General features: G+C 46.3%; 1 protein-coding gene across 1 annotated transcript in view; it reads right to left on the bottom strand.

Moving 5' to 3' along the window:
• The window catches only part of PDE3A (phosphodiesterase 3A), a 279933-nt gene extending 264754 nt beyond the window's left edge, over positions 1-15179 (bottom strand). The window contains 2 exon segments of the mRNA XM_068141913.1: positions 13862-14629; positions 14631-15179. Of these exon segments, the coding sequence (XP_067998014.1) occupies positions 13862-14629; positions 14631-14723 (861 nt within the window). The 5' untranslated portion in view covers positions 14724-15179.
• Positions 15180-16667: the final 1488 nt, after the last annotated feature.

Here is a 16667-nt window from a genome sequence, read left to right as displayed (position 1 = left end):
AATTAAGAGACTGCAAAAAGAGAAGGAGATAGGAAATAGAAGTGGTAATCAGGTAAATGCATTTCTTGATTTGCTGTTAACAAACAAAATAATAGAAAGCATTATTCTTCCATTGATACGTATTCTCAAGACAGCCTTCCCACATTAACCAGAAATTCCACCTGTGCTTATCTGAAAACAAACCAAGCAAACACCAAATAGGAAAAGAATCCAAGAGTTCTTCATTTATTTCCCAATCCCTTTGCACTCATATCGTACATTGCGACCAGAGCACATCTGTCATTACCATATGCAAATTTCCTCCAAGGCACCAACAAACTTTTGGATTCAGGCTGTTTCCCTTAAAGCCAGGTACCTCTACCATCCCTTAAAACTTGAGCTGGCATCTTCATAGACTCAAATTCATAGATGGATCTTTCTGGCTCAGCAAACAAACATCCACCCCCAAAAACAACTAAACCAAAACCAAACAAATAAAATTAAGTGAATCTGGTGGAAGCTAAGCAGGGGAGGGGGTATAAATGCATAACACCAGACAAAAAGCTTCTTGGGCATCACAGACAGTCTGAAACAAATCTAATCTACCTTTCTTAGACAAGGAAGCAGAATCAAGCGTCCAAAGCCAAGCCTTAACTTCTTTGGTCTGTCTTTTCATAAGAGAGGGAAAAGGCTTCAAATTTGCTGGGTGAGAAGATAGGGAATGACGCAGGAGTAATCAGCTCACTGATGTAAACATTCCTAGATCAAAAAGGAACATTTGACCATTCATTGCATCTCAGAAGAGTGGAACTAAGGAAGCTGTTAACTCATAGCATGTGGGAATCCATTATCATGGCATTTCTCTTGAGTTTGCTTATTATTAAATGAACACTTGGAAGAAAAAGAACAACAAAATACATCTAAGAAGTTAGACACAACATTTCATTAAAACCATCTGAGACTGCAAATTCAGGCATTCAAAAGAGGGCATATGACATAATTATGCTTACAAATGCTGATTCACTCTTTTAGATAGCAATCCATTAAGATCACAGGAAAGATAGAAAGCAACTTTCTGGGCTATCAAGTTTCTGCCTAAAGTTCTCATCTCCTTAACCGGCTATTATGAATGATTAAGACAATCTGATCGTTACTTTTATCTCAGTTCTAAAAACCTTAACCAAATAAAAGACCCAGAGGCCCCTAGGCCAAGTTCTCATGAGCACACTGAATGACTGTAAAGGAAGCTGTTTTGTCACTGCTCCTACCAGCTGAGGATTTGGGATGGGGTTTTAAAGTCTGCATCTGTAAATTTTGCAACATACTGACTTCGGTTTAAAAATCAACATTTTCCTCAGCATCGTGTTTCCATTTTCGTTTGAGGTGAGGCAACATATAAAGCAAATCATAACATGAAATAAGCACATATTGGCAGCCATCAGTTCATAGTATCATAGTATCATTCAGGGTTGGAAGGGACCACAAGGATCATCTAGTTCCAACCCCCTGCCATGGGCAGGGACACCCCACACTAGATCAGGCTGGCCAGAGCCTCATCCAGCCTGGGCTTAAACACCTCCAGGGATGGGGCCTCTACCACCTCCCTGGACAACCCATTCCAGGGTTTCACCACTCTCATGGTGAAGAACCTCCCTTCCATTAAGAAGCTGCACTAACTCACGGCCAAGAATTTTACCTGTTTTGATCACAGATCAGTTGCAGTTCCCAAAAGATTAATCAAATCTAAAGACCTAAACATGACAGCATGCCCAGACATGAACACAGAATTTAGAATTCTGGGGTTCCAAAAAGCCTGCTCAAGTGGCAGAGGACAGCCCAAGACAGGAAAGCTTAATGTTAATCTTAAGGATCTATTGTCTATGTCTAATCAAAAAAGGAAAAGAAAATTCTCTACCCAAGGATGATGGCAACTGAAATACTGGAATGAAAAACAGTGAACCTATGCCTGAGCCACTGCTTTCCACAAGTGTATGCCATCTATCATAACAACTGTCACACATTTTAACACTAGATACAGAAAAAGGGAGGGGGAGAAAAGTGAAATAAAGATTAGATAGATTTAATAGGCAGGAAATAGACTATCTTTAGTACTTCACTTAAAGAGAGAACATCTGGATTTGCCATGTCTCTCTGTCTCACCACATCACATGTATCCAGAGAACCAGGTTTAGATGTCCTAAATTTCAGTTAAGCCCCGGTGCCTAGTATTTCCTATTAGCTGGCTCTGACTCCAAAGGTACCTTGCCAAGAGGAAGCAACAGGCTTGGATCCTCAAGTGGAGTTTTAACTGGAATATGTGCTTCAGTGCTGGCACCCCAGTCCATCTAATTGTTGCATGATTATCCCATGCTCCTCTATTACACTGCTTGACACAAACAAGGCAAGCTTAGTAAGAATTAACATTTTGTATTCTGCAACCCGGAACCCAGTTTTCAACATCACACAGACAGTATTTCTCTTTGCCATTGAATAGGTTTCTGAATATGAATGGAATGGAATAAACCAGGCTGGAAGAGACCTTCAAGATCATCGCGTCCAACCTATCAGCCAACACCACCTAATCAACTAACCCATGCAACCAAGCACCCTGTCAAGTCTCCTCCTGAACACCTCCAGTGATGGTGATTCCACCACCTCCCTAGGCAGTCAATTCCAATAGGCAATCACTCTCTCTGTATAGAACTTCCTCCTGACCTCCAGCCTGAACCTCCCCTGGCGCAGCCTGAGACTGTGTCCTCTTGTTCTGGTGATGGCTGCCTGGGAGAAGAGACCAACCTCTGCCTGTCTACAACTCCCCTTCAGGTAGTTGTAGAGAGCAATAAGGTCACCCCTGAGTCTCCTCCTCTCCAGGCTAAGCAGCCCCAGCTCCCTCAGCCTCTCCTCATAGGGCTTGTGTTCCAAGCCCCTCACCAACTTTGTTGCCCTTCTCTGGACTCTTTCCAGCAAGTCAACATCCTTCCCAAACTGAGTGGCCCAGAACTGGACACAGGACTCGAGGTGGGGCCTAATCAGTGCAGTGTACAGGGGCAGAATGACCTCCCTGCTCCTGCTGGCCACACTGTTCTTAATGCAGGCCAGGATGCCATTGGCCCTCCTGGCTGCCTGGGCACACTGCAGGCTCATGTTCATCCTACCATCAACCAGCACCCCCAGGTCCCTCTCTGCCTGGCCGCTCTCCAGCCACTCTGACCCCACGGTCTCTGTAATGAGGCACATACAGAGCCAATACTGCTTAAAACAATCAAACGGTACACAGTGGTATACCTGCCTGCTTCTGGGCAGCACTAAACGTGTTTGCTTCTCTGAAAGTCAGAAGAAAGACAAATGCTCTGCAACTCCCAGCAAAATTGTTTTACTGGAAAGGGTAGGGCTCCCCTTCCATCCTTTACCCACTTCTAAATTCTGAATGTCTGTCAAGAGTCTTCCTCGCAGCTCCATTCCTCACAAGCATACAGGAAGTACAGCATTAAATCCTTTAATAGAAAATGTTTATTCATTTGCAGGTTTGTGTAATCAGTAGACAATTAGGGATGCACTTAAGAATGGCACTTGCATATAAATTAAGCTGGTCTCAAAAACAAAACAAAACAAAACAAACCCACTTCAGTAATGGCATGTGAATCATGTCGCAACATTTCATCTGGTACAGAATACAGAATCAGCAGAAATGCAGTGAATTTCTAGGAACCATCATAATAAATATTTTTTCAGGACTATCTCAATAAATAACAAATACTAACTAGTCCACAGCACCCCTGATAACGGGTACACAGCGGCAGTAACATATCACTACGTGTAACAGAGAAAGTTTTATTAGCTAAAGCTCATCCTTGTCTGTAAAAACCCAAGTAGTCTGTTCCAACTAGTCTTATCACATCTCTAACCAGCCAGAGCACCACACTGAACAAAGCCCCATTTATGCTCATGAGAAGAACATTGGCTCAGGCTGCACAGGAGCCTTTATCAACTTCCCCTGCCCAGCCAGCCCCAAGCTCCATGTCACAGCTAAAGCTAGTGGCAAACCAAATTAGGCACCAGAGATACCATGATAAGCAGATATATCGCTTTGCACTTCTAGAATGGAGTTGTAACACCAAGTTCCAGCTCAAATATTGGAAGGGATGCATAGCTAGGACACAAGGATTTATTTGTTGATTAAAACCACACTGAAAGTATTTACAAACAAAACGAACATTTTTGCTGGTCAAGTCAAGAAAGAAAAAGAAAGATTAGAACTGTAACAACATGAATGTCAAGCAGTGGCTACAGAGGCTATCATATTAAGAAATATGTCTGCCTATGGAGACATCAGAAAGCATTGTTAAAATACCCAGAATGGTGTCATATGTAACTTGGGCTGCAGACTGTGAATGCTGATCTGAGTGCATATATAGGCATACACATGTGGATATGCACATGTAAAAATATATGCATATGTGTGCATGCATCTATAAAAACATGCTACGAGGTGTCAGGTCACATTTCAAGCAGCGCAACCAATATTAGCTTTTAATAACTCTCTTTAAAATAAGAAAGCAAATGGTTAGCTGTTAAAAAGAAAAGCTCCCTGCAGACTTGTGGATGGGAACACAACCTGACTGAACTGAAAGGATCAGCCTGAGAGGACTGAGCACTCTCAAGTCAGGGGAGGTAGTGAAGAGATTATCATCACAAAAAGAACATAAGAAAAACAGCATTTTTAACAAACTTTAACTTGTACAATGTAAGGAGAAGTGAAAGTGGTACATTTTTCCATCTTACCCTTGTGAGATAGTTATGTGTTAGCACAAGTATTCCTTTAAGACACTCAAACTAAAACTCCAGCCACAGTTATCGTGCAACTAGAAATACGCCCAAACACACCTATGTTCCTTATCAACACAAAGTACAATGACCAGACCTTGTCAAATGTATCCTATGGTTAGCATCACCAGCAAAAATAAAGAGATGTGCAACTGAAAACCCTACCAGCATCCAGCACTATTTTGCCACTCACTAAGTAGTATCATGGGAAAAGATTTCAGCATTGCCAATAAAGAAATAGCCCTGTGTGCACTATATGTGGTGGAAATGAAGAACAACAGTCTGATCCACAAGGAAACTTATGTTAGACCTGTGTTGAGGTCTAACAGAATGAAGTAAGAAAAAGACTCAATCTCAAAAGCCTTGAAACTGCAAGGGTGGACAGCAGATAAGGCAAGGCTGTGCAGTCCTTTTGAATCTGCAATTTTGCACAGAGGTCTGTACCCTTCTACAGCTGTCACTTCAAGTGAGATTTAATACATGAACACAGGAAAGGTTTCACAAGGGTTAGTCTGCAGACAACAGAAAGCTTAGGTGAACATATCTACTCATAGAAGTGGAGAAAAAAAATTGCTCAGATGTAGCTTCTCAACCCATGTATCACTCTCTCCAGCTGCCTTCATCCACTACTGTCCAGACAGCAAACATAAATGCTCCTGAGAATGCCCTTGTAGACTGTCACCTGAGTTGCCTCATTACCACCCCAGGGCAGACAGTCCACCAGTTCAGCCTCTTCAGCAGCCTCACTTCTCCTTTTAAGGTAAATCTGGAGTGCACATCTTTTCCTAAGTCTCAATGTAACAAAACAGTTAACAAAACATAACTGTTCTGCCTACGCTCCATGACATTAAGCACAAATACATCTGTTTATTTAAAACTGTATAGCAAAAGTAAGTGCAGGAGACTAACAGATACCTCAGGGTGAGGAATAACCTTTGGTTATAGCTGCTGCCTTAGCTGCAACTCCAGCATACAGAGACACTGGCAAGGTATCAGCAAGCTGCTGGGAGTGCAATAATTTGAAACACAGTTAACCTTCAGAATTTCAGACACTCAGTTCTCTCCTCTTCTGGAATTCATTTCACCATCATGCTTATGAACACAACTAAACATCAGTCAGAAGGATGCCACTCAAAATAAGAAATGTTATTTTTGAGGTTTAGCAATAGTTGGTCCCCTACATTACTATCCTTTGCACACACACACAAAATCAGCCTGCAAGCTTATTCAACAAAGCAAGGTTTCTTTAAAACAAAAAATAAATCCAACAGCCATCAGTGCCTTGATCCTCAAAACACAGCAAATGCTGCAGCTTTCCAGCAAACATCATCATATTCACATTTCACGTCTCTTTTATTCCTAAAAGGACTAACCAGCCTAAGAGGAATAGCTGCTTTTTAAACCACCACCAAGGTCTGTCTCAGAAGTTCAGCAGCCATCAGAAAAGCATCCTGAGTATATCTGAAATGTATCACTTGTTCAGAGTTACACAGACAAAAATTCCACTAAAATATAAATTAATGGTGCAATTTCATTTTTTATTTAAAATTCAAACCAAAGCATAAAGTCTTACTATACAAAGTCAGCTTAAGCAACCTACAAAATATATAATGCAAAATAAGTCACTTTAGCCCCACATAGTTCACTGGCAGGCTGGGGGTGTTAAAGAAGGCAGCCTCAACTAAACTGAGCATTTGTGGTATAGAGAGGTTTCCAGCCTTGTGCAGGGGGGGAGGGAGAGTCTCTAGCCTTCCTCGATGCTCACAAGTATCTTCTCTGTAATTATTTTCAGTAGCTAACTGCAATAAAAATATGAACACAGTCAAACAGCAATGGGTCCTGGTCAGTAACCACTTCAGACAAAACTGTTGTCTGTCTAGAACCGGGGAGCGCAGAACTGGGCACATCACTACATATGAGGCCTCACTAGGGCAGCGTAGAATCTCACTCTATCTGCTGGCCACGCTCATCATAATTCACCCCAGGAGACCACCAGCCTTCTCGCCCACAAGGGTACATTGCTGGTTCATGGTGAACTTCCTGTCCCACAGGACCCCCAGGTCTTTTTGCACGGAGCTGCTTTCCAGCACGTCAGCCCCTAAGCTGTGCTGATGCATGCGGTTACTCCTCCCCAGGTGCGGGACCCTTGGATTTTGCCTTCTTGACAGATCTGGAAGTAGCTGCTTCTATACAGAGATTGCCAGATCTCCAACATTCCAATGACTTCTCCGATGGCACACCCCCAGAAGCTCAGGCTAGGGAAAGCCCACTCTCCTTTACGGCAGATTTAGTGACCTGCCCGTACTTCACGGCGCTTCACTGGAGACTTCACTCCGCTAAAGGCGAAACGCTCCAGCCGGGCGTCCCTCTGCCAGGGGAGCGGACCGGTACCAACGGCTGCAAGAAACCTAAAGACCATTGCAGCGAGCAGCTCGGACACCGCTGAAAATAGCCGAGCCCGCGCCCGGCCGAGGCCCCGTTAAGTACCACGGACAGATTTCGCCGGTTACGTCGCTCGCCCACCCCGGCTGCCCGGCTCCGGAGGCGCGCGCCGCCGCTGCGCAGGGCCGCTCGTGCCCTCTAGGGGCCCGGGCCCGCCAGCGCACGCGCCAGCGCACGCGCCGCCACGAGCCGCCCCCGCCCCGGGGCTGCTGCGCGCGCCCGGCCCCGGCCCCGGCCCCGCTGCTCCGGCAGCGGCGTTATTAATAGTGATAATGGTAATAACGGTACAGGAGCGGTAGCACAGCCGCACCGGGAGAGGTGAAAAGCTCCTCAAACTCACCGTTAAAAGGGGGAAAAAAAGGAAAAGAAAAAAACCAAAAAACCAAACAACATGACGGAGGGGCACAGTGCTGCTTCCTTCTGCAAGCTCACTGAATCCCCAAAAACGGCTCAGAAAGAAAAAGCACTGATGTTCCCCACGATAACTTGGGCACACATCACATTTAACTTCAGTTAGTTAGTTAGTTAGTTTTCCTTTTTCGTTTCTGCAATCGCTACCCCGATGCAGGTAACTCCTGATGGCACCACTGTACTCACAGCATGGCTTAGAGCAAGCCAAGTTGGGAAAAAAAACGACCACTAGAAACAAAATAATAAAACCCTAAACAAAAACAACACAACAAAAACCTGAAGAACTACATAGTGCAAAGGAGAGGTGTTTGAGTGACACGCTGACTAACACAGAAGACACTTTGAGGAAAGGGTTTGTTACTTCATCAAGAAACTTCTTCAAAACAAGCAGAGAACAAAAACGTGCAAAAACTAAAACTCGACTTCCACTTTGCTAGCTGAGACTTCACATTTATTTCTTCATCCATCAAGCAGTATCCTATAAGCTGTACATCTTGCATTAGACTAAGTAAATCACAGCAACTGACTCAAAGCTTCAATCAAAGTACAGTCCTTTTTTATTCTCAAACCGTGTAAGATGCAGTCAGCACACCCCCATTTTGAGCCCTGCGGTTTGCAGGCACCCGAGTTTAGCAAGCTCTCCAGTTCCACGGTGGGATATGGAGGCTTTCTTTTATATTACTTTTTAAAGGGAAAAAAAAAAGGGGGGGGGGGGGGGGGGGCATATTCCTTCAATTTGCAGAATACAGCTATATCTCAGTCTTGTGCAAGAAGAAAAAAAAAGAAGAAAAGAAAAGCAAAAAAAGGAGTTGGAACACAAGCAGAGTAACAGCAGATCAGGACAAATTCATACAAATGTTGCAGTTAACATCCAAAACATCATGTGTCACTGTTTTTCCCCCCTCCAACAAGCCTCTCAAAACACATTTCATACACAGGGTCACTGTTCTGGCTGTTTATTTAATTAACATGACAACCCAGCGTACACAGGATTTCTTTCAGCTCCCCGGCTTTGCATTTTCACACTTCAGGCAGAAAGAGCAGAAAGTCACCACTGTGTTTTACCTTTTCTCGCCAATACGCCACAATATACATTTCTTGATTTAACCGACTGACAAAAATAGCTTCCAAACCGATCGCTGAGATGCTGCCAGCAGCAGTTTATTACATTTTTGTGAGGCTGAAGGAAAAAAACCAAAAATCAGTAAAAAAACCAAATAATAAATAAATAAAAATATCTAAGTGGAGCGGGTTTGCGTAAATGAAGCCATGCGAAAGAAAATAAAGCGTTGCATCTGGAATCCCTGGGTGATTTTTCCTGGAGCATTACTTAAATATTTTACACAGTTGTGTTTCAGCAAGTCACTCACCAGATGACATAACTACTCCTCGGTAGCGCTTGGTTTCTAGTGACCTAAATGGTAACGCCGGCAAGTCTTATCAGAGTAATTACAGCGCAATAATGCTTTATTAGCAGAAGGAGGTAAATGGGATATAACACTGCATGCCTAACAGGGGATCATAGCTTTGACATACACAAAGTTCAACATCTAGATTTCATCTGCCTTCTCCTCTCCAAAACCTGAAATGTCTGTATGCTGCACTCAGATCTCTCCTATTTTCAGGCCAGAGGGCAGGATACACAGTATTAAAAAGTGCTTATAAGCTATGGGTACATGTGTCCTGGGTTAAGGACATAACAATAAAGACCCAGGAAAGGGGGACACACCAACATATTCCTGGCACTTCCAAAGCTCTCACTGTCAAACAATCAGAAGAACAGACAAAACCTTAATTTTCTCTTGGGGAGAACAAAGCAAAGCCAACAAATAAATTTTTCTCCTCTGTTTCTTAGATCTTATCACTGAAGAGGTATCTTGGACCATGTGAACTGTTACAGCATTGTCTTCCCAACCCCACTAACAGCAACAACAATGGTCCTGTCTCACAACTTTCCCAGGCTACAGACTGGGAACAGGGCAGAGTCATCACCCAGAACCTCACGAAAAATGGTCAAGAAAAAAAGAAAAAAAAACAACCCAAACTCAAGTGCTGCTGGAGTAAGACACAGGAATCTGGCACCAAAGCTACATATCCAAACTTAAAATTTACGTTTAAAAAGGAGAAACAAGAAGGAAAAGATGTAGCACCACGGACAAACTCCCAGTGAGGCAAACAGCATTCTACTTCCCCAGCTGCTCAGAAGAAGGAAAAGAGAAAGAAAAAAAAATGGGTAGAAAACCTCTCTGCCCTAGGAGCCAGAGCACACAGACAGGACATGGAGCTGCTGACCCAGCAGCTAGAGACATCAGTGCTGCAGGAGAAACTCCTCCAAACTACTGCTATGTCTTACATGGATCGTGGCTTTTCAGCAGGTCAAGACTCAGCGACTTGCCGTTGCCTTCTTGTATGGGGTTTTGTCTCACGCTGGTTTGGGAACTAGAGAGTACTTCAGACCCTGATGTATACTGTACCTGTGACAGTCTACTGACTAAGCAAGAAGAAATCTAAAAAGCACAGCACATTCAACTACTTGCAGCAGCTGTTCTAGCTTATTTAACATGCACTTGTAACAAATTCAAGTCAGCTGAAAGCTTCCCTTTCCCCCCAAACAAAACAAACAAGCAAGGCTGAAAAGTAAAATCAGGAGTCTTCAGAATGGTTTGAAATTGTCCATCTCCCCTGGAATTCTTTTATCCACCAAAACAAAAATCATTCCTTTGGACTGCTGTATGTCAGGATTAACACATGCATCTCAGAGACATAAGCTCCAGAACACGTAGGCCACGTAGTATTTTAATGTGAAGCATCAAGACATGAAACACATTTCTGCACACACACACATATCCCTCCACCACAACCTGTTCTCCTCACTTTTAAGAAAAAAAAGTTTGCAAAACTGTGAAGAAGAAACTTTAAAAAACATCACCCTGGCAGTACTTGTGCATTTGCTAGGGGGAAAAAAACAACCACCCACACAAAAGCCAAAGCCAACCCCAAAACAACAACCAACAAACAAAAAAGCAAGCCACAAAAAAACAACAGAATTTGTTCATTCATTCACTGTCTTATCCATCCATTCACAATTTCTCTGCAGCCCCTTTCAGATCTGGGTGAGTGAGCCCTCAAGGAGTTGAGCATCCTCAGCCAGCACTGATGAAATCACAGGGAGACAGCACTCAGCTGGGAGCAGGATCAGGCTATTACAAAGCTCACATTTCCCTACACACATGCCAAACTGGAAGCTTTTAATCCAAAGAATTTACCAAAGTTGAGAAAGAGAACATATACGAAAATGAACTACCAAAAATGGAATTAAACAAAAAAACTATTAAAGAGCACTTTTAGCAACAAAAGGAAGTGGTTTGATTTTGGATGGTGAGTTGTTGAGGTTTGGGTTTTTTTTTCTTTTAAATGAAACAGTTTTTCTTTTCAAATTCATCTGGGAACTGATTAGCAACTAAGATGAGATACTTCTACTGAAGGAATAATTTAGTGACATACGTATTTTCAGCTACTCCTACTAGTAGCTTAAAGTATACTTTCAAATACGTTGATGACTCTGTGATGGTAGTTTGCAATTCCTGGTACTGTCCTTTATATCACAAGGCCACACAGATTCAATTCTGCATTCCACTATGGAAAAGTTCTGATAGCAACTGAGGTGTGACTGAAAAACTAAAGTCAGAAACTCCAGCTTTTGTAGAATCTGGTAACAGGATAGGAAGGGAATCACATTTAAAGCTTAATTAAGCCCTTAATTAAGCGAGATTTCACGAGAGGCAATAGGTAACACCTCTAAGACTTCACCTAATGTTACTTAACAAATGAAAGCATGTATTTCAAATCAGTAAAGTAGATCCTATTGAAAATGATTGGCAGCTCCCAGATGGATTAACAAGCTATCTTTCCAATCAGAAACATTCAGGGCATGCTTTTTAAAAACAGGGGGTAAGGAAAAGCCTGGTTTTGTTTACAACACCCTCATCTCTATTTTTAACATGTTATATTTAAAAACTGTCTGAAAGAGAAACATTTACCTATGGTTTCTTTAAGTCTGTGGGAAGCTGATTTTTGCTATGAACACAAACTTTGTTGTGAGTGAGTCCCACTTCTAGCATTTCTTCAAGGTCCTTACAGAGCTTTGTTTCAGCTTTTAAATCAATGTTAACAAGACAGAAAAATGGAAGATGACAGCTTAGAGAGAAGTTCACATACACACACTGCTGGGAAAAAAAAACCCACCAAAACCCAGGCAGTAAGACAGACTCCCCAAACTCAAAAGTAGTCATCCATTTCTAATCACCAGTGACGCAAGCAATACCAGATCTCGCTATTGATTAATTACAAGTGAGAACAAAAGAAAGAGAAATTGGCCAAAAATCTGCAGTGGGTAAACTGAACGGGTGCCAGCTAACTCCAGTCCAGCTCTGCAGCTTGGAAGCAGAAACTGCCTGGGGCAAGGCTGACCACCGTCACTAAGTTACACACCATTTGGGGGGGCATTACAAAAAAATCTACCTTGTTATCCATCATCAGTTTAACATCTTGGCATATACAGGTGACTTGAATTCCCTTGAGAAGAAAAAAGGGCATGATTACAAACTAGTGAGCCCTATATCTGCATGACTACATTTAGAGATATTAACTGAAAAGCTGGTTTTATTTAAGGTGTGAGAGTGAATGCAAACAGTTTTAAAACCTTACAGTTATTGTAAGAAACCACCAGAAATGCTTAGCATCATCAAGTAAGTATAAAGAGTTTAGGTCTTTATATTCTCACACCCTTTTCTCTCAGTTCCTATTAAAGTCTGAACTGAATCAGCTTTCCACGTTTTCACACTGTATTGGCCTGGACACTAGCAAATATTTATTCTATCTAAACTAAAATGTTAAATAAATAACTCCATTTGTTGTAAAACAACACTCAAGTATATAAGGTTGTCTGGCCCTCTTCTAGAAAATGTCACAACCAACCACAAAAAGATGTAAGCAAACCATTTCCAGAAACAAACTAGCCACCCACGCCATATGGTAAGATGCCATCACTTGAGAAATACTTAGCTGCCTATCCAGCAAGCAACCTGCAAGGAAATCTTGGGTACCCAGCAGCACACTTCAGCTCACCACAGTGCACAGAGTAATTTTCAATACTGCTTGAAAAAGAAAACTTAACACTATTTGTCACTTGTTTTGCCCCAGGCTTCCCCTTCCACTGCTCAGTAAGGGTTGCGCTGACTTTAAATGCACTCAGTTACGATCAACCCATTGAACGATTCTTTTGTGGGGCAATCATAGATCTCAAAAAATCTGATTAATTGCTTTGAGCAAAGAACTTAGCCAACCCTGTGACCACGACACGGCTCTATACATCTGTGCGGTAAATATAATGATGTTTGTTTCTTTTTTTTTTTTTCCATCGTTTTTGAGGTGTGTATTTAAAAGAGTACATCGCAGGTAGGAGAGTAAGTTCTCACTCATCCACTCAAATCACGGCCTCGTAAAGGAAACAAAGTTGAGATAAACTGCCTGTGCCTCGTACCGGTTCCCACAACCACAGCAGAGTGGAAGCTATTGATTACACGCACAGAACAGCCTTGGGGAGGCAAAGTGCAAAGATGAGCACCGCGCTGTGTGGGCCAGCCACAGAGGACACACTATCGCCCTGATAAGGGACTTCACCCATCGAGGACAAGCTGCTTGGCTCACACACACCGCCCTTTAAAGCTTACAGCAAGTTTAATAGGGCTAAGCTACCTTTCCAAGAAACTATAGGTTTGGAAAACTAAGGCTCCTAAGTGATGCTGGGAAACCCTAAGGCTGTGCTGAGGGCAGGTTCCCAGCAACTCGCAGAGCCAAGTGGGTGCCATCCACCTCAACCGTCTGCCGGGCAGAAGAAAAGCAAGCGCCGGTGATAGCTCTAAAAAAGCAGCTGGAAGCCCGAACTCTCTCCCCGTCGCCCAAAGCCGGGGCAAGTCAGGCTGCGTGCGGAGAGCCCCGCTCGCCCCCAGCTCCAGCCCCGTCCCAAGGCAGCCACCCGGGACTCTTCGAGCCGCGAGGTGCCGGGGAAAGTGCCGCACCAAGCCCAGCCCGTTCACCAGCGAGCAGCCGGGGAGCGTTACAGCTCCCCGCACCTCCGACAGCAGGACGCCCGCACCCGTCACTGGCAAAGTTTGAGACCCGTCCCATCCAGCCCCTGTCCTACCTGCTCCCGGGGGATGCAGGGAAGTGAGGTCCGCCGGTGGGTCTTGCTGCTGCCGCCCGACATCTCTGGAGAAATCATGGAGCTAGACCGCCGCCGCCGCCTTAGCACCGGGGCTTCGTCCGCGGCCGGGGGCGCGGCGGGAGGCTCCGCCAGCGGGGCGGCCCACCGCGGGGGCCAGAGCCGGTCAGCGTAGCCGGCAAGGAGGATGCCCAGCAGCCCCAACAGGTAGGCCAGGTAGGGCCGCCAGGACACCGGGATCCTCTCCAAGGCGACAAGGGACGTGGTCCTGGCCGCGCTAGTCACGGCGAGCATGAGGACGCCCTGCCTCAGCTTCAGCACCAGCCATGTCACGGCGGCCAGGCAGCTCAGCACCACCCCCGTGGCGGCGAGGGAGAGCAAGTGATCCTCCCCCGCCGCCAGCGCCGTCTGCGCCACCGCTTCCCCCCCGCAGCAGGCGGCCAGCAGCAGCGCCGCCGTCCGCGGCTGCACGCCACCGCGCAGCAGGTAGCGGCCCGCGCAGAAGAAGGCGCCGGCCAGGCCCAGGGGCACGGCGCTGGGGGGCAGCCAGCCCCAGCCCCAGCCCCGCGGCCCCGCGCAGTCCTCCGCCGCCAGCTCCCGGCCGCGCTCCCCCCGCACCAGCCTCACCACCAGGGCTAGTAACACGGAGAGGGAGCCGGCGTACAGCGCCGAGGAAAGTTTCCGGCGGCGCCAGGTCTCCCACGGCGGCGGCGGAGCGGCCCAGGAGCCCGGCCCCCCCCCGCTCCGCCACCGCCCCACCGCCGCCCCGCGGGGTGTAGGGCTGCTGCCCCGCCGGCGGGCAGCGCCCGCTGCAGCCCGAGCTCCGCGCCTCGCCGTTGGCCATGGCCTCGACGGGCCCCCGCCCCGGCACTTATTCCCAGCCGGGCAAGGGTCGGGAGCGACCCCTCCGGCGGCGGTCAGCGGCAGGCGGCCGGGGGGCAGCGGCGGGCCGGGGGCGCTCCCCGCTGCAGCGCTGGCATTTCCTGCAGAGCTCGCCTCCCGCTCGCCTTCTTCCCGAGAGCCCAGCGCCGCGCATGAAGGGCTGGGGAGCGTCTCGCCTTCTCTGCGACCACCTCGGGCTTGGAGGAGAGGTGTAGTAATTTAATTTTTTTTTTCAAGTGCAAAAGAAGGAGAGACGCGAGGGAATGGGGAAATCCGAAACGGTGTAAGAAAGGGAGGGGGGAGCGTGGGAGAGGCAGATGTACCACCTCAAAAGTGCTGCTTAATTTCTAGGCCATCACTTCCCTCACAGGCGCTCCCGGCGGAGACAGGCGGAGAGGGAGGCAGGGAGGGGCGGTGCTGCCTGCCGAAGGGTCCGCGCCCAGCCCGCAGTTGTCCTGGTCCTCAGGGTCCTGACGGTGCCCTGTGGTCGCGGGGAAGGAGCCTTCCGGTCACTGCGGACAGCGGGGAAAGAGAAAGGCACCCCTCCGAAAAATAAATTTTTTTAATAGTTTTAAAATGCTCATGAAGACATCGCAAATATAAGGCCAGCGGTGCCGGGGGCAGCAGTTGCAAAGTACTGCCGTGAGAACGAGAGAGGGATCCACGGGAGGGCCTTGAAAGAAGGCTGCTTGGGAAGAGCGCAAGAGAAGAGGAAGAAGAGAGAGAAGGAAACCGTTTCCCTTCTGAACGCTGCTGGGATAGTACTTGAAATTTGCACGGAAAAATCAAGTGATGAGAGCTCCTTCTCAGCCGGCAGAGGAGGCTGTCGAAAGCCCAGAAGCAAACCCAATCCCGAACAGAACAACAAACTGGAAAATAGCGCTGGAGAGGGAGTGTTGGAAGCGATAACGGAGCAGGAGGCTGCTGGGGAAGTGGATGTTACCACTTTAAAAACGGCCGGACCGACTCGTGGGGAGGAGGTGCGCTGGTCCTGGCCACCCCAGGCTCCACGTTCTGCAGCGGGGGGCGCCGCAGCGGCGCCCTGGATCGGGGCGCGCCCCGTGCCCTCCACTCTACCGCCCCTCAGGAGCCGGCGGTGCCACCTGGGCGGCGGAGGTCCCTGTCACCGCGAGCGGGCGGCCAAGGCGTAAATTTATCTGTCAGGGAGGAGATAATTACGAGGCCGTAAAAAAGTCAGAAAGATGGACGTTTGTGAATGATTATTACTATTTTTTGGTTGTGTTTTAATGGGAAGCCCGAACCGGAGTCCTAAAGCCAGCAGGCTACAGTCCTATTCAGCGGCAGCAACCTCTAGGCTGTGGCTTAATCCAAACCCCACTGTTTCCTTCCCCTAAACTTGTCTCACCCTCGCGCCAGAGGGCTCCTCCGCCCGGGATCTGCAGCGTGCTGGAGGCTGACTCCAGCCCACACCCTGGGCTGCTGAAAATTACTCTTCGGGCGACTGCAAAATCGGGGCCATATTCATAAAGTCCCAGCTCCCACCAAACGGCATGGAGTAATGGATTTAGCATGTAATAATACAGATCACCGAAAAATACAATCACCAGCTGTAACATTAGAAAACATTAAGAGCCAGGAAACGAGCACTTTAGAAAACATGTATCCTCAAAGAACCGCTTTGAGACAGATGTATGGCATTGACGTATTCACTGGTACATCTATCAGGATACCATGCCTATCATCCAGGATCTGAGTAGCTAGTATTAGTGAAGCATGTTTTGGATTTTTACTACAAATGGATTGTAAAAACAAAATTTTTTTTTAACGTTTTAATATGACTTTGTCATTTTTTTTATATTTGAAGTTTGGTTTGAAAACAACTTAGATATTTTAAGTGAAATTTGGCTCTGAGGAATGGAAGCCTCCGGTTTCTTTTAAAGGTTAA

This window comes from Melanerpes formicivorus, unplaced genomic scaffold, assembly GCF_026170545.1.
Source record: "Melanerpes formicivorus ecotype bairdi unplaced genomic scaffold, bMelFor1.0.p_v2 SCAF_8, whole genome shotgun sequence".
Lineage (NCBI taxonomy): Eukaryota > Metazoa > Chordata > Aves > Piciformes > Picidae > Melanerpes > Melanerpes formicivorus.
This window is presented reverse-complemented; position numbering and strand designations above follow the sequence as displayed.